The 25,708-nt window shown below is 41.5% G+C and overlaps 1 protein-coding gene across 1 annotated transcript; it reads right to left on the minus strand.

Annotated features, from left to right (window-relative positions):
* On the minus strand, positions 1–24,706 carry RBM34 (RNA binding motif protein 34). The gene is made up of 11 exons (XM_045783382.2): positions 24,550–24,706; positions 24,268–24,442; positions 23,899–24,035; positions 19,805–20,036; positions 19,015–19,074; positions 14,716–14,759; positions 6,508–6,591; positions 6,288–6,351; positions 4,880–4,919; positions 4,516–4,634; positions 1–341 (listed from the first exon to the last, which is right to left on the minus strand). The coding sequence occupies exons 1-11, from the start codon at positions 24,606–24,608 to the stop codon at positions 63–65; spliced, it is 1,293 nt and encodes a 430-aa protein (XP_045639338.1). The 5' UTR covers positions 24,609–24,706; the 3' UTR covers positions 1–62.
* Between the last annotated feature and the right edge of the window lie 1,002 nt (positions 24,707–25,708).

Genomic DNA, 25,708 nt, shown 5'->3' on the forward strand with positions numbered 1-25,708 from the left:
TTCATGGGTTTACCACACTTTTATTACCAGTACTCAGTGGGAACAAAATAATCTTTGGGGGGTTACTTCTGTTTTTTCTGTTTCTTAGCTTGTCCACTTTTCTTTTGTCCTTTCTTTTTCTTCTTAATGACAACAGCTTTTTCTCCAATAAACAAACTTTTAGAAGGCCCTACATTTTTTGAAGCAAAATTAAGTCCCTGCTTAGGTTTACCAACATTCTTCAAACTGGGATTTGAGTTTGGTTTTAATTTTTCTTTATTAACAGAACGCATGACTCTGAGTTTTCTTCCCATCAGTTCAGAATTATTTAATTTCAGAGCAAGATGAACAGCATCTGTATTCTGCAATAAAAATCAATATATTAATTCCCACCAGAAACTCCTCTGTGAAGAAACCAGTAAAATTGTGACCTGAATGGATTAGAACAATTTTCAAGCTTGCCCACAGACAGAAGCCCCGCCCATTTCCACCTCCACGAGATCTGATTCCACGGGTTTCAGCAACTGTGCTTGAAGTGTCGTTTTCATCACATTCCTCATGAGTTTTGCCCCAGCAAGCACTCAGCTGCCTTGTCACATGGTCAGGTTAAGTCACACCCAACAGGCTTCATTTTTCTCATTGTAAAAGGGGAGTTTCAGTCAACGACATTAGTCACATAAAATCTTTTAAACTAATGAACCTCTCCTCTCACAGGCTCTTTCTGCAGAAGCCCCACTGTGTTAGTTGACTTGAGAGAAGGGAACAGTCTCTGAGACACTGAACTAGATGCCCTGCAGGCCTCTGTTTAGATCCCAAATTCTATTACTCTTTTATTGTAACATAAAATCACTAAGAGTTAACAATGAATATTCATGAGATATTTGTTAAGGACTTCACAAACTTATCAATAGTAGACAGCAGAGAGACAGTAAGGTAACTCCAATCCAGTCATGATGGAAACAAAAGACTGTGACCACGTTTGTCAAAAGCTATCTGGTAATAAAACATAGCAAGAATATTAAACATGGTCAACGTCTCTTTGATGAGGGAGCAGAAGGCCAGCTGAGGACAAAGCACAAGCTGACACCCTGCAACCAACTCCCAGGCGGGTAAGTGTGACATTCCTCAGGCATTCCTGGATGCCCTTAAACTAAGGGAAGGCAATCCAGGGAATGGGAGAAGATACTTGCAAATGACATTTCAGATAAAGGGCTAGTAGCCAAGATCTATAAAGAACTTATCAAACTCAACACCCAAAAAACAAATAATCTAGTCAAGAAATGGGCAGAAGACCTGAACAGACACTTCTCCAAAGAAGACATACAAATGGCCAACAGACACATGAAAAAATGCTCAACATCACTAGCCATCAGGGAAATACAAATCAAAAGCACAATGAGATACCACCCTACACCAATTAGAATGGCAAAAAATAACAAGACAGGAAACAACAAGTGTTGGCGAGGATGCGGAGAAAGGGGATCCCTCCTACACTGTTGGTGGGAATGCAAGCTGGTGCAGCCACTCTGGAAAATAGCATGGAGACAAGACATTAAAAACAGAGCTACTCTATAACCCAGCAATGGCACTACTAGGTATTTACCCCAAAGATACAGATGTAGTGAAAAGAAGGGGCACATGCACCCCAATGTTCATAGCAAGTGTCCATAATAGCCTAACTGTGGAAGGAGCCGAGATGTCCTTCAAGAGATGAATGGATAAAGAAGATGTGGTCCATATATACAACGGAATATTACTCAGCCATTAGGAAGGATGAATACCCAGCATTTGCATCGAAGTGGACAGAACTCTAGAAGGGATTATGCTGAGTGAAGTAAGTCAAGTTGAGGACAATTATTGTATGGTTTCACTTATATGTGGCACATAACGAATAGTGTGTTGGACCACAGGGGAAGGGAGGGAAAACTGAACGGGAAGAAATCAGAGAGGGAAATAAACCATGAGAGACTCTGGGAAACGAACAAGGTTACAGAGGGGAGGAGGGTGGGGGAATGGGGTAAGCAGGTGATGGGTATTAAGGAGGGCACATGTTGCGATGAGCACTGTTATATGCAACTAATGAATCATTGAACACTACATCAGAAACTAATCATGTACTGTATGCTGGCTAACTGAACATAATAAAAATAATTTAAAAAATAAAAATAAAAAACTAAGGGAAGGGAAAAACAAATGGTTAACTGACTGAGATCACAGTCCTGCAGGACATGAGTGCCCATCAGTTTACAAATGTCTTCGAGATTTACAAGGAAAAAGTGTTCTTATCAATAGCCTAACTTCCAGAGACCCAAAGACTAAATTTCCTGCAGCCCCAACATCACCCTCCCTTCCACAGCGATGTGGGAAACAAGAGGCAGAAGGGAATGTAAATAAAATTAAATTTCTTTATAACCTGGGGCCCACTGACAAATATTTGAGATAGGCAGGGTATAACATTCCTCCAGGGAACTCCCAACTATCTTAATGTTAATGCCTTACTAGAAGGAAAAACAAACTCCTTTAGCTTGACAATAGCCAAACCTCCAGTATCCTGTGAGTCTTCTTCGGTATATGAAAGTCTTTTTGGAAACCTCCCTTTATCTTTACCTCCCCTAACACCCAAGCATATAATCAGTCACCCCTCACACTTAAAATGCAGTCCTTTCAGACTTCCTGTCCCACGCTTTCATAAAATCACCTTTTTGCACCAAAGATGTCTCAAGAATTCTCTCTTGGCTGTTGGCTCCGGACCCCAACACTATCACTCCAAAAACTACATCATTTGGTGGCCAACGTGGGGCTCCGTCTTTTTATCTGGACTCTGAGCTTCACAGGAATCTTGGTGAGTACTTTTTCTTCTCTTCCTTTACTCCCAGTTCAGGGGTTTGAAAGGAGTACTGTCTTACTGGCACACTTTCATGCTGATCGCTCAGGCTGCAATCCTCTAGCCCATGGCTACCCTACAGGGAGGAGAAAGCCTGCCTTTTGGCTAGAAGTTAGTACCCTGGCTGGAATGGTAATAAGACCCAGAAACCTGATGCCCTCTCTTTATTCCTGTCCTCTTACAAAGTTGTCTGTCTTGGGCATGGGACAGCCACCTAAATGACTAGCACGGCTGCCAATCTTAAGACTCCTGGTGTGAGGTTTCCTCCTCATTGGTCTAATGTGATCCCCTCCACGTCTCTGGTCTAGCCGCTTCTGGCTGTGGGACCTCCACTGGGAGGCTGAAACCAGTACCTTACTGAATTAAAACCCAACTGGGGACGGTTTCCTAGAGAAGTTGGCTGTACAAACTACAAGTGTTGGAATGTCACTTAGATCACGATGGATTTCAATCTTTACTGTTTTCTGTCAATGTCCTCTACTAACTACTTAAATCACGAAATTGGGTAATTTCCCTTTGTAAAACTGGTATTCTAGTGTTTTCCATGGGTTAAAAATGGCGGGTTCTTCATGGCTTTCACAGCGAGGCAAACTCAGTCCATACGCCAGGCATCCATCTGTAGCCTAGGATGCGATGGGGAAGCAGGAGGACGCTAGCATCCCACCTACAGTAACTTTTACTGCGGGCCTGCCTTCATGACAAGGCAGGATGGTGACCAATAGCAATTTTCATTTGAGGGACGCCTCTGGTTGCTTTGACACCCAGAACCTCTGACATAACCCTTCGTGGGCCGCCACCTGGGAGTCAGTCGAAGGCGGGGCTGGGGGGGGGGGTTGCAGGGTGTCAGTTTGTGCTTTGTCTTCAGCTTGCCTTCTGCGCCCTCATCATCTTGACCTAGTCAGTAACAGCCTGCCGGGAATCTATCCTAAAGAAGTAATCAAAAACTGCAGGCAAACATTTGAAGGAAAAAAAAGCAACCACTCCAATTTCATTATTACATGGAAAAAGAGAGAACACTGCAAATTTCCCACATTTGGGAAACATTAGTGAAAAGACAGTATAAATAATTTTACATCGCTAGATGGAACATACTCACATGACAGTTAACAACACAAAGCAGGTTGCAAACTATGTTTATATGTTCCCAGATAAAAGTCCAATTATATAAAAGACACACAAAACCTGAAAGGAAACGTATTAATGGATGCTTGTGAAGAGAAGAAAAACTTAAGTGCCATCAGGTAGTATGTATATTCTAATAGTATGAATATTCTAATAATATTAGGCATTAGACACTGGTTAATATTTAGTGAGCTAAATATAACCAATTTCATTCAAACACTAAAATTTCCTTCTACGTGTATCAATGGTCAATTCTTTTCCCCATTTCACAGAAGGTGGAAATTCAAAGATTTGATACCTTAAACATCCAATATCTAAAACATTATTTAATAACTAACATGGAGAAAAAGGGAACGAGAATGGCTTTTGGTGAAGTGCAATTACAGGAACAATACTCTGTCATGGGAGGGTATGAGTTGAGGTTTCTGAAGATGGAATTTGAAGGTGACAGTGACAGTTATGTCTGAGTGATGAAAGAGCAGTGACCAGCTCATTGCAGAGGATAGTGACAACGCACTGGTCTCCCATACCTCAAAGAGCACATAGCCGAACCCTCTGCCGACTCCGGTAACACGGTCTCTCACAATCCTTACTGCCACAATACTCCCACAGTCCAAAAAGTGTTCCTCAACCGCAGTTTCTTCAACTTCTAAAAACAAATTCAACCAAAGCGCAAGTAAGGACAGAATCGCCTTAGAAAAAGCTGGAGATGTTAAATAATATAGCAAGTTAATATAATATAGTTAATAGAGCAAGCCCCATGAAACTTCGTCAAGTTAACATTCTATGCTTTTTCAAGTTAGTCTTACGGCAAAACATTAGGTTACTACTCAGTTGTTATTTTCCTGCTATTTTAATGATAAATGGGTGCTTTATTGATTTAAACAAACTTACCGTACGGGAGATTCCCCACAAATACTGATCTCTTGTCCCTCTGAAACATAAAGAGGATTAGTAAAAATCACTGGAGCAGAAAATGGAAGTCATCCTAAAATCCACTCTTTCCCTCACCCCATGTATCTGATGGGTCTCCACCTCCTGATTTAACCACACACCAGTCCCGTCTGTTTCTCCGTCTTCCTGCCTGAATGTGAGTGAGCATCAGAGGAAGGAGTTTTTTGTTCGCAGCTAGCCCTAACACAAGGCAGTCAGTGCTCTAGAAGGGTGTGCTAGATTGGCAAACGCTCTCTGTACTGGGCCAGCCAGCAAGTATGTTAGGCTTTGCTGGCCCTGTGGTCTCTGTTGTAACTACCCCCCTGCTCGTCACAGTGCATTAACACGTAACCTAATGGGTATGGTTGTGTGCTAATAAGACCTTATTTAAATAACACAGGCCCCAGATGGATCTGGCCGTCGGGACGGGTCAACAATCAAAGCCAGGCCTTGGTCACTTCTCAACTAGGTCACCCCAACACCCACATTTAGTAATGGACACTCTGATTCTGTGGTGAGCTCTTACAGTGCAGCCTTCATTCACTGTGAGAGACCTTGGTCAATTGCAAATCTCCTGCATTTAAACCTATGGGACTGCTCCTGGACAAAATCCAGACTCTTCAACATGGCAGACCACAGTCTTCATGATTTGGCCTCTCCTATTTCTCCAAAAGCAACTCTTACGGCCGCTCTTCCTCACACTTTACCTGCTAATAACTGTATCAAGTTCTTGCCGTTCCCTAAACAAATTAAGTTTTGGCCCCCACCACATATCCTGTTTAAAATTTCTTGGGCCTAGGTAACACTGACTCATCTTTCAAGTCTGATAGAGCACCTGTTCTCCTGGGAGCCCTCCTTTGTCCCTTCTTGCCGGCACCTCCCCAAGTCAAGTGTCCCACTCCCAAGCTGACAAAGCATCCTGAGTATTTATCATAAAATAGTGTCACAATCAGCCCATCTGTTTGTCTTCACCTTTTTACCATGTTCCTCTAGAGAACTGAGACTATATATATCTCAGCACTGCATGCCTGACACAAGGTAGGGACTCAAAAACTGTTTAAGGAGCAGTTGAACTTTCTCGATCTCAGTATATGAAATAATGTATTGGCCCTGATGCTCTCCAACATCCCTTCCAGGATGCCTCTCTAGGGGTGAGGGTGGAAGAACCATGTTCTCAGAAGCTGTTGACTGAGGTCCTTGTGCCACCCTGGGCACCAATGCTGTGACCACACAGGGCAAAAGTGTTTCCTTCTCGGCTTCCCTCATACTCACTGCTGATTCCACTCCTCTCCTAGCAAAAGCTCAGAAGAAAACGTTTCTCCCTCTGAGATTCTAGTTAAGTTCATTAAACAACTCAACTACTACTTACAGATGAAGTGTCAGACGCAAGATCAACTCTAATACGAAACCCATCTGCAATTTGGGCACCATTTCTGCATTATAAATACGAAGAGGGAAGACAGCTGTTAAAAATGAGCACCAAATATTTACTGTAATATTCACTCTAAAGTCAAACCAAAGAATAAAGCATGTACTCATACATACTAAAATACAATCATTCTGTTCAAATCTCAAAGAAGTAAAATTACCTTTTTAATGCTTTTGTAGCAGCGCTCTCGTCCTTAAACACAACATAAGCATTAATATTTTTCTGATCAGGATGAATTTTACGTCTATACAACAACAAAAAAAGACAATATAGAATATGTTAATCTCAAAGTCACTAAAGTAATACAGCTTGTTTCCTACTCACTCTGAATCAACACACATGATAAGAATTCCTGGGGGAAGCTTCATCTCTTTTAATAGATCTTTAGTAACAACTCAAAAAATAACACACAACTTTATATATGTCACCTGTGCCTTATTAGTCATCAATCATTATGAGAGAGCAAGCAGGCCCCCTGGGCCATGCTACAAGGCGAAAAATGAGAATCTTTTTTTTTTTTTTAGATTTTATTTATTTGACAGAGAAAGAGACAGCCAGTGAGAGAGGGAACACAAGCAGGGGGAGTGGGAGAGGAAGAAGCAGGCCCCCAGCAGAGGAGCCTGATGTGGGGCTCGATTCCAGAACACTGGGATCACGCCCTGAGCCGAAGGCAGACGCTTAACAACTGCGCCAACCAGGCGCCCTGAGAAATGAGAATCTTAGCTGCAGCTCTGTACCTAACACACATATAAGCAGATGTGACAGCCAACTTGATTTGTCCTTTTTATTGTAAAATAAAAACTACACAAACATGTACAGCTCAGAGAAATATTAAAGATCAATATCCTTGTAGCCATTGCCCACCGCAAAGCCTGTCTCCCTTCCTTCAAAGGTACCACAACCCCCACTTTTAAAGAAACCACTTCCTTGCATGTCTACACAGTTTTATCATTCAAGTGTGTATTCCTTTTTATTTTTTTTATTTATTTGAGAGTGAGAGAGAGACAGAGGAGCAGGGGGAGGGGCAAAAGGAGAGGGAGAAGCAAACTCCCCAGTGAGGGGGGAGCCTGATGAGGGGCTCGATCCCAGGACCTGAAGATCATGAAATGAGCCAAACCCAAGAATCAGACACTCAACCGACTGAGCCACCCAGGCACCTTGCAGGATCCTCCTTTTCTCTCTCTACCTTACTATTCAACCTATCGAATTTTCCAAAGCCTGGATTTTGTTGAGTGCAAGCCCACAGTATAGCTTAACATGTACCTCTGTCCTCCCTATTTCTTGGCGAACTGGCAGCCAGGTCCAGAGGTTTGATCGGACTCAGACTGGACCCCTCTGTCAGGACTGGAGGTAAAGCTTTGTTCTTTCAACGGAAAGCATGTTATGACTGGTTTTCACTCTTTTTTAATGACGGCAGCTATTGCTGCTCAATGCCTACACCCACTAATTCACTAGGTTTGCAAAATGGTCATGTAATTTAGATGTGAACAATCAGCAAAGAGGACCTAGTAATGACCACAGTTTCTTCTCTGAAGACTTGAACCTACTGTCTTTGAAGTAGCAAAAATGCTAATAAACAAATGAGTACCATCAAAAAAGGTACCAGGAAACGTCAGGGCATTTCTCATGGCGTTCTGTAATAACATGCTACACTATCTGATAGTTTTATATTGATAAAACCAGCTATGATTTATTGAATGCCTAATATAACACCGGCACCATGTTGAACATTTTATGTATTTCATTTAATCTCACATCTCTGACATGGGTGTTACTTTTCTGATTTTATGGATAAGGAAGCTGAGACTCAGAGAAGCGCCATGATCACAAGGCAAGGAGTGGCCAGCCTAGGACTTAGAACAAGCCTAGCTGACTCCCCTCCTTGGGTCCTGCAACACAGAGCTGCTGACAACATTCTAACCAGCTTGTCCTAGGGCAGTCCTAGTGTTGTAATGTTTGCATCCTCCCCAAATTCATATGTTGAAATCCATTTAACGCCCAATGTGAAGGTAATAGAAGGTGGGGCCTTTGGGCATTACTGAGGTCATGCGGGTGGAGTCCTCACGAACAGGACTAGGGCTCTTAAAAAGGAGACCCCCACAGAGCTCCTAGGTCCCCTTTTAACTTACTGTTTCACCTATAAAATGTGAGGGCCCAGTGAGAAGGCACTGGCTATGAGTCGGGAAGCTGACCCTCACCAGAATGCAACCATGCTGGCACCCCATTCTCTGACTTCCCAGCCTCTGAAACTGTGAGAAGGGAATTTCTATTGTTTGTAAAAGCCATCCAGTCTGTGGCATTTTGTTACAGCAGCCCACATGGACTAGGACAAACCCCAAGACAGCCTAAATGGAATGACTTTAAAAACTCTTAATTGTACTCTGTTACTTGATGATAAAAGACCCTTGCTTGGCACAGGGAATGAAGAGGGCAAGAGTGCAGTGCTGCTCCTTTCTGTGCGGCAAGAACATGTTTTGTATCAAGCTTGATGGATGAATTAAAAACACTAATGACATGTAGAGTTCTACTTCCACCTAGCAGGTAGAAAGCCAGGAATAGCATCACTCCCACCCTGAACAGTAAGAAGCCAGACTGCCTACAACACTGTAACTTTTGTTGAAGCTACCAGCGCAGAAGACGAAGGGAAACCAAGCAGCCTGAAAGCTAAAGCAAAGACAGGCCCATCGGAGGAGACAGCAGGCAGCTCTGGCTCACAGGACAGGTGCCAGACAAGCCAGATGGACAGATTTCAGCTAGGATTTAATAAACTGCTAAAGCCCAGTGTGGGCTGGGCCTGAAATGGAATCTCTGGAGGCCGCCAACACAGGGGTGCACGCCCACTGGCAGGCTCTGCTCCACTGACCTCTGCCGGTGTTCCCGGGAATGACGGAGGGTAGGTGAGAGTCCAGAAGCATCCATGGGGGTGTGGGCTGGAGAAGGGAAGGGCCAAGGCTAGTGTGGGAAGGGCACAAAGACCCGCCTGGATTCTTCTCCCTACAGAGAGGGCTAAGCTGCTGGGGCAGAGGCAGCAAACTCTGTTACCCCCAGGGCACAGGGAATACCCTTGTGGCCAGAGGAAGGGAGGCCTTCCACCACAGGGCAAGGATTGGGAAATGTTCTCCAGCACAAGACCCACCAAAGGCACAAGGCAGAGTGTGGCTGCCATGGGAGGGAGGGCCGGTTGAGTGCACGGATACACAGATAGACAGGGCCTGTCTGCATCTGAGGCTGAACCAGGAAATAGAGAACCCCACTGCCCCCAACCAGACCACCAATAAACAGTACTCTCTACATTAGATCTTCAATAAAATTTAAAACTTTTGCTCTTCAAAAGACATCCTTAAATAAGTTAGCCATATACTGGGGCAAAATACCCAAAACATATATATCAGAAAAAGGTCTTACATCCACAATAAAGAACTCTATACAACTCAATAATAAGCCAGGGCGCCCGGGTGGCTCAGTTGGTTAAGTGTCAACTCTTGATTTCTGCTCAGGTCATGATTTCAGGGTTGTGAGATTGAGCCCTGTATTGGGCTCCATGGAGCCTGCTTAAGATTCTCTGTCTCCTTCTCCCTCTGGCCCTCCCCACTCTCTTAAAAAAAAAAAAAAAAAAAAAGACAAGCCACCAGAAAATGGGCAAAACTTTTGTACTGATGCTTCTCCACAGAATAGATACAAATAGCCAATAAGCACATGAAAAGACACTCCATATCTTTAGTCACCAGCAAAACAGAAATTGAAACCACATGACAAACCTTTGAATGGCTAAAATTAAGTGACTGACGACATCACTTGTTGTGAAGGATGTGAAGCAACCGGAGTCCTTACACAGCGCGTAGAATGTAAAATGATGCGACCACTTTGGAAGTTAATTGGGCAGCTTCTTAGAAAATTGACATAGACCTACCACAAGACCCAGCAACCCAACACCTCCAGATACTTTAGCAAGAAAAATAGTTTGTACACCCATGTTTTTAGAACCTTTAGTCGTGAGAGCCCCAACCAGGAAATAGCGTGAATATCCATCAACATGGCCAAGGGATGAACACATTTTGGTACAGCCACACCATGGAATACTACTGGGCAATTAAAACAACAACAACAAAAAACAAGCCACTGAACATCCAACACTATAAGCGAATCTCAAAATCATGCTGAGCAAAAAAAGTAAGTAAGAGTACCTCCTGCATGATGAGTCCATTTACATAAAATTCTAGAAAATGCACACTAAAAACAGAGACAGGGAGCAGGTTAGTGGTTGCTTGGGGACAGGAGGGGGTGATGATACCGAGAGTGATGAAGCATCCAGTATCTTGACTGTGGAAATCATTTCATGAGCACGTATATATGCTAAACTTATAAAATCATAGATTTCAAATATATGCAGTTCACTGAAGGTAAGTTATACCTTAATAGAGTAGAAAGAAGGCTAAAAGAATTGACTGTACGATAAAGCAAAAAGTTTTATATGGCAAAATCCTCCAAGCAAAAAAGCAACTGAAAATAAGGAAAAATATTTGTTTTTTTTTTTAAGATTTATTTATTTATTTATTTGAGAGACAGAGAGAGAGAGAGAGAGAGAGACAGCCAGCGAGAGAGGGAACACAAGCAGGGGGAATGGGAGAGAAAGAAGCAGGCTCCCAGCGGAAGAGCCTGACATGGGGCTCGATCCCAGAACTCTGGGATCACGACGAGCCGAAGGCAGACACTTAATGACTGAGCCACCCAGGCGCCCCAGGAAAAATATTTGTTGACTCAAATCACTAAAGACTAATTTCCTTAACATCCCACAAATCAATAAGAAACAATTCAACAACAAAAAAATCGGCAAATGATGGTAATAATTCACATCAAAGGAAGCACAAAAGACTCATGAATATATGAAAAGATGCTCACTCATAAAAGAAATGCAAATTACAAATATTTTCCACCCATCATTGAAAAGCTCAAAAACATACATTTGTAAAGGTGTAGGAATACACGTAGGTTACCATTTCTGGGATAGCAGTCAAAATTACAAATGCAAATACCTTTTGACCAAACAATGCCACTACTAGAGATTTATCCTACAGATAATTCTCACGTGTACAAAATCACATGCAAACAAGGTTATTCACTCAAGCATTATTTGTAATGGCCACAAGACTGGAAAAAACCTCAATATCCATGAGTGGAGTCTGTTGACACAAGTTATCGTACACCTTACAGAATACAGAGGTGCTCTGAAAAATAGGGAAGCAATTTTCACACTGATAAACTGATCTCCAGCAGTTTATAGTAAGTGGAAAAAAAATGTGGAGTACACATATCGAATACCACTGTGTCAAAAGTTATGTGTGGGGAAAAGAACATATATATGTATGTATCAACTTGTAAATGCATAAAATGTCTCTAGGAAGTTATACAAAAAAGTAAAAATAGCAGCTGCCTGGGGCAGGAAATTGGCTGATAGGGAAAAGGTCTAGGAGAGAAACTTTTCACTGCATATACTTTTTTTTTTTTAAGTCGCTCCATGTCCAGTGTAGAGCCACCCAACAAAGGGCTTGAACTCACGACCCTGACATCAAGACCTGAGCCGAGACGGGCGCTTAACCGACCGAGCCACCCAGGCCTCCTCACGGCATACACTTTTACACTTAACCATTTGCTTCGTTATTTGTTCAAATAATTTTTAAAAAAACTTTAATTGGGTGCAGGTGTCACAGAGGTCAATGGCAATCATAGTGTAAAAATTCCATTTTTCTGGCATCAAAACTCCTCAGGGCTCCTATGAGGACCCTGGTTTCTGCTGACACTTGGGCCCTGGCTTTCAGCCTCAGAGAGGAATACGTTTATATGGCCTGAAGAAGGAGGCTGTGTCTTACCAAATTTTCCATCCCTTACAGTAGCTGGACAATGGCCCTGCATACAGGAGGATTGACATGTTTGGTTACTGAACAAACAGTACTGGAGTCAGTAACTAACACTTACCAAGTGTTAACTATAAACCTGACACTGTGATGGTATGGAGAAAAACTGGCAAAAACCTAGTCTGCCAAACAAATCTAAAATAAGAATCAATGTAGAAATGAACCCACCAACATGCTCAAAGGGGCCACTGTAATTTAAAAATTCTATTATTGTAGGATTCCCAGGAATTTTTTTTTATTTTTTATTTATTCTTGAAAGATTTTATTTGCAGAGAGAGAGAGAGAGACAGGGCACAAGCAGGAGAAGAAGCAGGCAGAGGGAGAAACAGGCTCCCCGCCCAGCAAGGGGACTTGATGCAGGACTTGATCCTTTTTTAGGGCTGAATAATATTCCTCGGGATCAAGACCCGAGCTGAAGGCAGACGCTTAACCGACTGACCCACCAGGTGTCCCTCCCAGGAATTTTTCTTTTTAATTTTATTTGAGCATAGTCAACACACATTACATTAGTTTCAGGTGTACAACACAGTGATTCAACTGAAAGAAATCTTTTTAACTTTATTCAATCAGTACTGGCTGAGGCAACTCATGACTTTTTTCTTTTTATTGAGATATAATTGACATATAACATTATATTAGTTTCTATTGTGCAACATAATGATTTGGTATATGCATATACTGTGAAATGATTACCACAATGAGTCTAGTTAACATCCGTCATCATGCATGGTTACAATTTTTTTTCTTATGGTGAGAACTTTTAAGATCTACTCTCTTGGCAACTTTGAAACAATCAAAACGTTATTATTACCGTAGTCACCATGTTGTACATTACATCCCCATGACTTACTTAGTTTATGACTTGAAGTTTGTACCTTTTGACCACCTTCACCTGTTTCACCCACACCTCCTCCTCTGGCAACCACTTATCTATTCTCTGTGTCTTTGTTTTTCTTTCATTTTTTTAAAGATTTATTTATTTTAGAGAGAGTGCATGCACAGGGTGGATGGGCAGAGGGAGAGAAGCAGACTCCCCGGCTGAGCATGGAACCCAACCAGGGGCTTGACCCCCACAACCCCAAGATCATGACCTGAGCTGAAACCAAGAGTCAAAACACAACCAACTGAGCCACCCAACTGCCCTGAGTTGTTTTCCATTCACGGACTTACTTCACCTGGCATAATGCCTTCAAGGTCCACCCATGTTGTCAAACACGGCAAGATTACCTTCCCTTTTTTAGGGCTGAATAATATTCTTGTGTGTGTGTGTGTGTGTCCATTCATCTATTGATGGATACTTACAATGCTTCCATGTCTTGGCTATTGTACTGCAATGTTTTCAAAGTACATTATTTTTTTAATTTATTTATACACAAATGTACATACATACATAATGTGTGTGTATATATATGTACATATATAATATACACACATATACATATATACACGTGTATTACATATATTACATAGGCTCCACACCCAGCATGGTACCCAACATGAGGCTTGAACTCATGACCCTGAGATCAAGACCTGAGCTGAGATCAAGAGTTGGAAGCTTAACTGACTGCGCCCCAAAGTACATTATTATATTTTATCTAATATAATTTATGTATAGATGTAATCTGCATACCTATTAATATATTTATATTTCATATATACACCTCTGCTTGTAAAATCTATTATTTCATGTCCTAGTTAGAAAAAACCCCAACATTAGAGATTAATAGGAAACCCTGCAGAGAACTGAAGGTAAATGAGAAATAAAGGTGTACACTTTGACCTCACATGTTATATATCAATTATATTTCAATTTTTAAGATTAATGAGAAATAAAGGAAGAGTAAAGAAACTTGAATGTCTCATCCTTGACACCAGGTGGATAGGAGGGTAGGGGAAAATCCCCTGAAAATATGAACCACAAGCCACACTACCAGCATGGTCCCCAAACCCTCAGAGAGCTTGAAGTGGTCTTGAGCTGGTAGTACCCCCAGGTAACTGACAGAAGCAAACATGAATTCTCTCTGGGAAAACGTGACCAGCCAACAGCAACTGTGGGGCATTTCTGATTTTCAGACTCATCCAGACTTCAAAATGTTAAGATATGAGAAAATGTGTACCTTAGAACTGATAAAATATGGTATTTATGATTTATATTAGAATATCTGGGCACAAAACTTTCTTATTCTCTTCCAAACACTATGCTCGATTAAACATCCTTGAAATTTCTCATGGCACATTTTCTGGTAAGTTATTTTATAATACTTTCTGTGACTCTACCATTTTTGTTAAGGCTTAAAGACAAACATCTGACAAGTTTATATGCTATTACAAACATAAGAAAATGGTCAAGTATGATGTCTTACCCAAATATAAAAATCCATGAAAACATGATCTCAACATTTAACCAAAATGAAAGAGAGTTTAAAACTACTCCCTTTCTGTAATTATAAACTTACTTTATTGCTGCCAACTTTTTGGACAAAGTTCCCTCTGCTGGAATCTTTTAAGAGAAAAAAAAAAAGAGTATTAAAGAAAATTCATTATTTGAAATATTACTTCAAAATAATTGTATTTTAATTAATTGAATTCTAAATATCTTATTCTGATGTGATGTGATAAAACATTTGAGGGAAATACTGAATCCTGTCCTAATCTTATATGAATGACAAAATTTTCCAATGATATAAGACCAAATTCAGATTTCACAGGCATTAACTCTCCATCTAGATGGAAGTAAACATAATGTGCCCTCAAACTGTGTCAGATGACTCAAAGGGGTCTCTGGTCATGAGGGGACACTGATGTTGAAAATGCATATGAAAAATAGAAGGAAAACTTTTATAAAATAAAGCTTGGAAAAAGGCAACATTTCTAAATTAATATTTTATTGTAAATTCTATAGGATTTTAAATATGTTGAACTAAATTGGAAAATAATGTAAAGACATATTTGCCAACTGGCAAAAAACAAACAAAAAAACAAGAAAAAATGGTATCTTTAATTGGGCAAATAAGGGAACCGCCTTTACATTCAAGCTCACTTTATTTTCAGTCATATACAGTATTCCTTTAGTACTACTTAAGAGTTGGGGGGGTTCTAGGGAGGGACAACTTTATGGAGGAGACGGAAACTCAAGTCAACAACTGTAACTATCAGTGACGTGAGAATACAGTCGGGTACTGAGAAGACAAAGGTGAAAAGATACAGACCCTGCAAGTTCACCAGTATGCATGTCAATTTAACTTAGGGCAGTAACTATAAATCTCCTCTGGAAATCTTTCCTAGTCATCTGATACATAGCAAAATTAAATTCTCAATTTGTCCTGTTCAAACTAACACAGAGTCAATATGGACAGTTTAACAGTGCAAGACATGAGAAATGCTCAAGTGGATTATCGACAGGTGAATGACAGTCATCAAAACACATTTACCAGGTGACTTCTAGGAGCCTGCATCAAGATCCTATTACTGAGGACACAAATGAGTAAGTGTAACATAAAGCAATAAGGTACAAGAACAATTCAGAGGAAAAAATACCACTTGATGGTATAAAGAATCAGGAAAAACTTGAATAAGTGACTTTAAAAAAAAAATTTTTTTTCTAAAGATTCATTTATTTATTTGAGAGAGAGAAAGTACACGTGCATGCACGCATGAGCTGGGGGAGGAGCAGAGGGAGTGGGGGAGAGAATGTCAAGTGGCCTCTGCTCTGAGCCCAATGCGGGGCTCCATTTCAAGACCCTGAGATCCTGGCCCGGACCAAAATCGAGAATTGGATGTTTAACCAACTGAGACACCCAGGTGCCCCTGACATTTTAACCGCCTACAGAAACACAGACGGTACCTTACTAGGCAAAAATGAGGCTTCAAGGAGGATTCCCAACAAAACGAACTGAGCAAAAGGACAGGAGTGAGAAAGCCCAAGTGCATGCTCAGCACTGAGGGAAGCTCCGGGCTGCAGGAGAGTCACATGTAGAGGCACACAGGGCCTCGGGACCAGGCCGGACGACTGTCAGGCTCAGAATCAGGACAGATTTCACTCAAAGCAAGAAAAATGTAAGGGTTTTACGCAATTCCATGTATGTTTGATGTGCACAAGGTGCAGGTACTGGTAACCCAGGGATGAGCAAGACAAAAAGGGTATTTGCGATCACGGCTCCCAGCTGGGTGGGGCGCACGAACAATGCAGCGATTACAGAACAGCATCGTAAGGACTATGATGACATACAGGGTGCGGGAGAGCGCACGGCAGGGTCAACACACAGACCAGTAATCCAGGGACAGGGAAGAATCTGGCCAGGCTCCCCTAAGGTAATACCAGGCCAAGGGGGGTGGGTGTGTGTGTGTGTGTGCGCACACATGTGTGGTGTGGTGTCTGCATCTGTAATGATCATGAGTTCCATTAAAAAGAATTTCTAGGAAAATTAGGTTGACAGTGGGTATGCTGAACAGAGGTAGACTGAAGGTAGGAACCATAACAAGCCTCTACAACTATTCTGGCAAGACATAATGAGAACCTTGGTGAAAACAATGCAAAAAGAAAGGAAGGACTCCTCTTGGAAAAAAACCACAGCTAAACATAGGCAGGGATACAAACAAAGGGATACAAACAAAGGGTGGGCCAAAGAAGAGTCCAAGGCACTGAAGAGGCTTGCAGCCTGGGTGGCAGGAATTCATATAGAACGTCAGCACACAGCACAGGATGGGGCTGGGGAGAGACGGAGGTGAGCTGAGACATGCTGAAACCAGGGTGCTGAAGATACCCAAGTGGACGTGTCAGGGAAGGATCTGATATGGAAATGGGACTCTGAAGGGCAGTCAAAATATACATGAAAAAAGTAAGAAACAAACACCTTGACAGAGATTATGGAGACCGCGCCATAGATTTTAAGATTTGAGAGAGAGCGAGCTCACACACTGGGGCCAAGCGCATAGGGGGTGGGGTGGGAGGGGCAGAGGGAGCACAGGAGTCTTAACCAGACTCTGTGCTGAGTGAAGAGCCAACTGAGGGCTCGAGCTCAAGACCCTGAGATCGCAACCTGAAATGAAACCAAGAGAGTCCTACAATTAACCGACTGCCCCACCCAGATGCCCTGGGAAATGTCTGTTTTTAGAGAAGTGAGCAGTTTTGCCCTCTGGGAACATTTGGCAACGAATGGAGAAACTTTCGGCGCTTACACCTGGGGTGGGGAGGGTGCTACCAGCATCTAGTGCCTAGAAGCCAGAGACACTGCCAAACACCCTCTAAAGCACAGGGCAGCCTCCAACAACAAAGAATTACCTGGCACAAAACATCCATAGCATCAAGGCTGCGAAATCCCATTTTAGAGAATCACATGAGAAAGAACAGTTAGAAACAGGGAATAAACATTTCTTCTGTTTTAACGCGCACTAATTACATTTTAAAAATATGAACGAGAAAAAAAAAGATGCTATTTCATGCTCCAAGGAGCATGGCTATAACTGGTCTACAGAGTGCTCAGTGGGTGAAATCAGGTACTATCCACTTCTATAAAGGTTTAACATTAAAATGATTTATTTTTTATTTTATTTATGTATTTATTTTTAAGATTTTATTTACTTGAGAGAGAGAGAGCAAGAGACAGAGACAGCACCAGCTGGGAGGAGAGGGAGAAGCAGGCTCCCCACTGAGCAAGGAGCCCAATGCAGAACTCAATCCAGGTATTATGGGATCATGACCTGAGCAGAAAGCAGACCCTCAAACTATTGAGCCACCCAGGCGCCCCAATTTTTTTTTTAAAGATTTTATTTATTTGAGAGAGAGAGAGCATGCAAACACAAGTGGGGGGGAGGCGGGAAGGGCAGAGGGAAAGGGAGAAGCAGACTCCCCACTTAGCAGGGAGCCTGACATGGGGTCCCATCCCAGGTCCCTGAGATCATGACACTAAACCGACTGAGCCACCCAGGCACCCCTTTTTTAGACTTTATCTGCCGGGGTGCCTAAGTGGCTCAGTCAGTTAAGCGTCTGACTCTTGATTTCGGCTCAGGTCATCATCTCAGGGTCCTGAAATCAAGCCCTACATCTGGCTCCACACTCAGGAGGAAGTCTGCTTGGGATTCTCTCCCCCCATCTCTCCTCCCAACTGCTACTCGTGTGTGCCTAAGCCCCCCCCCCCTCTCTCTCAAATAAATAAAATCTTTAAAAGAAATAAATAAAACCTTTGACTGTCTATACTCAGAGTGTAAGTACTGTCTGCAGTAGTCACACAAACTTCCTGTATCAAATGCGTAAGATTCTAGAAATGCTATTCAACATGCACTAATTTTTTTTTAAAGATTTTATTTACTTATTTGTCAGAGAGAGAGAACAGAAGCAAAGGGAGCAGCAGGCAGACGGAGAAGCAGACTCTCCACTGAGCAAAGAGCTCAATGTGGGACTCGATCCCACATCGATCCCACTCGATCCTGAGATAATGACCTGAGCCGAAGGCAAACAAACGCTTAACGGACTGAGCCACCCAGGCATCCCAGTATGTATTAATGTTCTGCAAACAAAAGTCACACATCCACCCTCCAACAATGGTATCATTTTACTATGTGAACTCATTAAATTATGAACAGAGTCCAAGCGTCAGCACTACATACTAAGAGGACCTCCTCTTCTTTTGGGCTAGATTTGAACCTGTTGATTCAAAAGGTTGTGCTTCTCTATCTCACTAATACTAACATGTTAAGTCTGACTTAAATGCAATACATTTTAAGATTTCCAATTTCAAGGTGGGGAGAACACATACCAGAGAACGAAATCGTACAGACTCTATTTGTCCATACTCTCTGAAAAACGACTTCAGCTTCTAAAACAAAGAAGTATATATATACTTTAGTTTACTTTCAGGACATCAAATAAGTGTTATAAAAAGGAATTAAGTACAACTGTCTGATAACCTTTTACTGCCAGGTTTTATTTTAAGAATATTTCAGGAATAGTTGACTATTCAGTTGGAAGACAAAAAAAATTCTACTGAAATTTATACACACACGTACACACACAGTGTATACATACATATGTTCATATACACACAACTCAAGTTCTTGTTACTACCCATAAGGTACACAACATTTTTGTCCTTCAATCTTTTATAATCTTTACCACATATACAGTATAAAAGTAAAGGGCATATTTGGGGTTTAGTGAACCCCACACAGTGGAAGAAACTTAGGATGCATTCATTCATTTATACAACACTCACTGAACCTCTTACTATGTGCTAGGCACTATTTCAGGTTTACGTTCTAGTTATATGTAAGAAGAGACAGCTGGAAGAAAGAAAAAACCGGGACAGAAGCCCATTGCAATACTTCAAGTAAGATTTGCAAAAACCTGAATTAGGGCAGTGACTATGGGAACGGAAAGGAGAGGGTGTATACTGGAATCAAGCCATAGAATGATTAATGTAATCATTTATAATGCCGTTATATGTTAATAACTTATTAATTATGCGCTTATTCAATAAAGGAAGTGTAAACAAAGTTATGAATTATTAACATCTCTGAATCTTTACAACATGCAAGTTACACACTTACCTTCTTATTACATGTGACAGGCAAATTCCCAACAAACACAGTTCTCTCATTCTTTAATCTCTCCTCTTCTTGGTTGATTTCAATTTTCTTTCTTTGATTTACAACTGTGTAATCTGTATCATGAAGTACTTTTTTATCTGCTACTTTAATACCAGATTGAGAATTACTCCTTTTTTGTCCCTGTTTTTGATGAATTTCTTCTTCTAAATCAGCACTTGTTAGCGCGTTTTCCCTTTACAAGGCAAAAAAAAAAAAAGCAAACAGAAAAGAAGGAATGAGTCATGAAAGTCAGGTGTAGTATTTGGCAAAGCACAAGGATTAGAAATATTTCCCACCTGGGGCGACTGGGTGGCTCAGTCAGTTAAGTGTCTCTTGATTTCCACTCAGGTCATGATCTCAGCATCTCAGAGTTGTGAGATCCAGCACCACCTCAGGCTCATGGAGCCTGCTTAAGATTCTCCTTCTCCCTCGCCAACCCCCTCAACATTCGATCTCTTTTTCAAAAAAAGAAAAAAATTCCCACCTACTTCTGGCTTTCCTAAATATAAATTTATGGTTCATAAATGTATCTAAATTTAAAAAGCAGCATTATTAAAAAGTGACTGGTATCTTTAGGAAACTCAAGATTAGAAAAAAAATCAAGCTCAATTTTTGAAGATATATTAAAACTGCCGGGTAATAGGGCAACCAAAGTTCATTTCAACAAAAGTTGGTTCATTTAAATCTCTTGGAGATTAAATTTATGCTCTATGAATGCCTAGTTTCATTCTCTGTTCTAGAACTCCAGGGGAACCACAGCACTCCCAGGGGGTCTATAAAGGTTAATATGGGCTGCAAAATACTTCATAAAAGCAACCCTGCCCAGAGAGAAAACCAGATTTCCTATTTGTACTAGTTCTGTAATATTTAAAGGACTGCTTGTCAAAAGTACATTCTGAAATGGCAAATACAATAAAAGCACTGGTGCACATGGATAAGTGAAATCTGAGCATCACTTCTAACAGAAAACTAGACGGGGATCTTTTTTGTTTTGTTTTGTTTTGTTTTAGTTTGCTTATTTGCTTTTAGTACTCTCTACACCCAGTGTGGGGCTCAAACTCGCAACCCCTAGATCAAGAGTCACATGCTCTTCCAAACAAGCCAGCCAGGTGCCCCTGGACCGGGATTTTAAGGAGGGGAGAGAATGGATAGTCATGGGTAGTAAATGATTCATTCACTCAGTAAATATTTACTGGGGTCCTTCTCAGTTCTAGCCTCTGGGGACAGAAAGATGAAGAGACTATTAAAATGCTTCTCACAGGAGGAAAGGCAGTGTCTGGCACACAGTGCTCAGTACATTTTGACTATTATTACTCTTCCACTAGACCGTAAGTTCCACTAAGGAAAAGGTTCATGTCGAGTTTTTTGTCCACTATGGCATATAAAGTACTGAGCAGGAGTGAAGGCAACCAAGACAGTATGGTGGGGAAGGAACCAGGTCAAGATGGACCATGGCTGTTAATGCAAACATGCTTACATTGTATCCCATGGAGAATAAAGAGCCACTGAAGACTTTAGAGACTGACTAAAACAGATCATTTGGGCAGCAGAGCAGAAGATAATTAGGAAGGGGGCAAAGCTGGATACGGGAGATAATAAGGAGACAGTTATAATGGCATGTAACTGAGAAGACAACAGACCAACAAGAGAAAGGGAGGGGTGGAAAGGGAGAGAAAGATTAAAGAGATAATTAAAAGACAGCATCATCAGGACTTGGCAGCTGAGTAGATGTGCAGGGAAAAGAGAGAATATAACATGATTCCCAAGTCACTGGCTCAGGCAACTGGAAGGCTGGTGGTACCATTCGTGTCGAGGAACAGGTTTGATGAAGATAAGCAGCTCAGTCTGAAGTATTCTGAACTTGAGGCGCAGCTGACTCTTGAACAACATGGGTTTAAACTCCACTTACATGTGCATTTTTTTTCGATAAATACGGTACAGTACTATAAATGTATTTCCTCTTCCTTATGATTTTCTCAAAAACATCTTTTCTCTAGTTTACTTTATTGTAAGAATATATACTATATATAACATATAAAATATGTGCTTATCAACTGTTTATGGTACTGGTAAGGTTTCTGGTCAACAGCAGGCTATTAGTAGTTAAATTTAGAGGGAGTCAAAGTTATATGTGGATTTTTTACTGTGTGGAGGTTGGTGCCCCTAACCATTCCATTGTTCAAAGGTCAACTGTATATAGAAAATACAGGTGCAAATGCGAGCAGGCAAACAGATTCACAGGTCAGGACATCAGGAGAGAAATCAGAACAATGCAGCCATGGGAATAAATGAGATTGCTCAGAATGAATGGTAGAAAAAAGGCCGAAGAAGGTGACCAAACACAGAATTCTGAGGAAAATCAACATTTACAGAGCAGTCAGAAGAAAAGGTACCCACAATAAAACTGAGAAGAAACAGACAAACAAGGAGAGTCAGAAGTGACTGCTATCAAAAAATCTAATAGCTGCACCGAGATGCCCTTCAACAGATGAATGGATTAAGAAGTTGTGGTCCATATATACAATGGAATATTACTCAGCTATCAGAAAGAACGAGTTCTCAACATTTGCTGCAACATGGACGGCACTGGAGGAGATAATGCTAAGTGAAATAAGTCATGCAGAGAAAGACAATTATCATATGATTTCTCTCATCTATGGAACATAAGAACTAGGAAGATCGGTAGGGGAAGAAAGGGATAAAGAAAGGGGGGGTAATCAGAAGGGGGAATGAAGCATGAGAGACTATGGACTATGAGAAACAAACTGAGGGCTTCAGAGGGGAGGGGGGGGTGGGGGAATGGGATAGACTGGTGATGGGTAGTAAGGAGGGCACGTATTGCATGGTGCACTGGGTGTTATACGCAACTAATGAAGCATCAAACTTTACATCGGAATCCGGGGATGTACTGTATGGTGACTAACATAATATAATAAAAAAACATTAAAAAAAATCTAATAGCTGCAGAAAGAATAGCAGCCATGTGAAATGCAAGAGAGGACTCACAAGACAAAGGCTTACTTTACTGTCTATGAAATATGGCAACTACGTCAGGAGGGCTCTGCGGAGTACTGTTTCAGAAGTTGGATCAGATCATAGAAAAACAAACACAAGCAAACAATCAGACTACAAGTTCATGGAAGATAAAACAGATCCAGAAAAGGAAGAGAACACAGGTATCACGTTTTTCTGAAAGCCTGACTATGAAGGGAAGGACCAAGGGAATGGTAAGTAGCAAAGGGGGAAACATGACTATAGACAGGGTTTGGTTTTGTTGGATTTCTCTTTTTAGGATGAGAATCTTGAGCACGTTTGTATGGTAGACAGGGAAAAGTCACAGGAAACAGAAGAAAATGGATATATCTGATGGCATAATCCGGAAGGAGGCAGAAGAAGAGGTCTGTGGTATACACAGCACAGGTGAATGAATTAATCTTGGACAAGGAGGATGACACCTTTCTCTAAGAGAAAAGAAATTAAGGATGCATAAATACACTTAGTAGGAGGTCAAAAAGCAGTAGTAACTGTTAGCAATTAATAGCTCTCTGACTAGGTAACAACATCACTTGGGGAGAGAGAAATGAGAAATAAAGGGCTTGAAGAGAGTGGCTTCGCAGACTGAGTAAAGTCACCTGGGAACCTGTGATGTTACTGCTATTTGGATCTTGATCAAATACACTGTAAAAAAAACTTTTTTAAGCTAATGGCAGAAATCTCATCTCTGACTTAGAAAATTTAAGAAAACAAAACTCATCTTCTTCATGCTGAAATACAGATTTAGATTACAGATCTTAGACTTGCTTCTACTTAATGAGGCAGCTATGAATGGGGCGAAGATGAAACAACACTGGCCAAGTATGAATAACTGCTGATGCTGGGTATATGAGGTTCTCCTCATCCTTTTCAAATTTTGAATATATAATAAATTTTCCATAATAAATTTTTTTGTAAAGATTAGAACTATGAAATGAGAAACAACGATGAATATTGCAGGTACAAGAATCTCAGTTTCTTTACCATCTAATTTAACATCAACTTAAGAGAATTCTACCAACCTGTTTGCCAACTTCTTGTCTGCATCAGAAAGTTTCTTCTTCGCTTTCATTGTTTTTGAAGGTTCTTGCAAAAGTGGTCTCTGAATTTGGGATGTGCTTTCTTCCTCCTCACCCCGTTTCCTTTTATTGGTAGTCTCCTTTTAAAAATTGGAAGTTATGTTTGAGACCTCATCTTTTTTTAATAATTTAGCAGCCTTTCTGAATTAGCAAATTTTCTCTCCCACTGGATGTCCAGTAATGAAAGGTACTTAAAATTTTTTAAAAAAATCCTATCTGCCCCACTCTAGAAACCAAACCCTGAGAGACAAACTGCTTGTTTTAAAAAAGGCCGTCCTAATAGGCCATTCGGAAAAAAACCCGGTGACTTACTTTAGGCACAGGCACATACACGGGTTGAAGCTGAGGCTCTAAAGAGCTGAAGAGGGACGCCAGCCGAGCTGTGCTGTCTCTGGATGGGCGCTTGCCCTGGAACAAGCTGCTGGCGACTTGTCCAACCACATAGTCTGCTGTCAGATTCCCGCGAACGCCGTCGTCCGGGTCGTCTCTAGACACCGACGACACAAACTCAGCCACGCCACGCCCCACCGTTTCGGCCGCCCGAGCTCCCGAACGCCCACCTTCGCCCAGGTAGACGTGATACGAGCCACTCACCCTTCCGCTGCACTTCCCTTTTTCTTCCGTTTGTTCTTCCCTTCCACCCGCATTCTCATCCCAAAGCTTCCTACACTGAGGCCGGCACGCGCGGTCGCACTTCCGGCTCCCTGCTACTTCTGCTCCCGGGGCCACGCCCCTTCCGCTCTGGGCTGCGTTGGAGCCGGAGACACCCAGAGAGTTGGGGTAGGGCTTCCGGCAGCGGGTTGGCCTTCTTCAGGTTTGAGAGAAACCTTTCTTGGGAGTGAAGGAAGTCTTCGAGAGTATTTGAGGCCTGAAGTATAAATAAGAATCAGCCAGACTGGGTGTGGGGTGTCAGTCCAAGTGGAGGGAAAACACGGTCGAAAACCCCTGAATCATTGACGAGGGAGGAGGGAGGTTTATCAAGGAAGTAGGTTCCAGGCATGCTGGCTATATGATACTGACAACTGGTGAAACGGTGTGAAGCGTACGTGGGTATTCTTTGCATTGCTCTGGCAATTTTTCTGAAATTTGACACAATTTCAAAATTAAGTTTAAAGTAGTGAAAGCCCCAACCCTAACCTCTCTGCCCTATTTTGCCAGATCGTTGGCACTCAAATCTCTTGCTATTTCTCAGTCTAATTTCGCAGACTCCTCCCCCTCCAAACCCGCACATTCTAGCCTTTTTTATTCCTTGTTATTCCTTTACCTTTTGTTCTTCCTTTACCTAAAATTATCCTCTTTACTCATTTTCACCTGCAAAAGCATGCCCATCCTTCAAGACCCAGCTCCGATATCTCAGGAAAATTTCCCAGCTATTTGCAATAATTTTTTTCCCAATCCTTCATCAAAATGCATTAGTCTTAATGTACACTCTCTCTAGATGTCTAAATGGGTGTCTTATTTATCCTATTTCTGTATCTCTATTTGCTGTACCTAGTGAATGTCAATAAACTTATTTTTAGGTAAGAAAAGATAAAAAGATAATTAGATAATTGAATTCACCACTTTGGGGGTAAAAGCAGATCGAATTTTGACTCTGTGAATAGACCTGCTTTCTGAAAGCTGCTTAACAGAAGTCATTGAGAATATAGGTGACCTTTCATAGGCCACATCAGAAAAACATGAAAAAAAAAAAACTCAGTATTTATCTGCTTGGCCCTGGTTTTGAATCTAAATTTTAGGTTTCCCATAATTG

This window comes from Ursus americanus, chromosome 6, assembly GCF_024610735.1.
Source record: "Ursus americanus isolate L20-20 chromosome 6, mUrsAme1.1.p, whole genome shotgun sequence".
Lineage (NCBI taxonomy): Eukaryota > Metazoa > Chordata > Mammalia > Carnivora > Ursidae > Ursus > Ursus americanus.

What these genes read in the sequence shown, in the direction of transcription:
- RBM34 (XM_045783382.2), bottom strand. Translation starts at nt 24,608, where the DNA reads ATGAGAATGCGGGTGGAAGGGAAGAACAAACGGAAGAAAAAGGGAAGT. An exon ending in TGTATGTGCCTGTGCCTAAA is followed by an intron (nt 24,036 to 24,267) that starts GTAAGTCACCGG and finishes AATTTTTAAAAG; the next exon opens with GAGACTACCAATAAAAGGAA. An exon ending in CTGTCACATGTAATAAGAAG is followed by an intron (nt 19,075 to 19,804) that starts GTAAGTGTGTAA and finishes TCTTTGTTTTAG; the next exon opens with AAGCTGAAGTCGTTTTTCAG.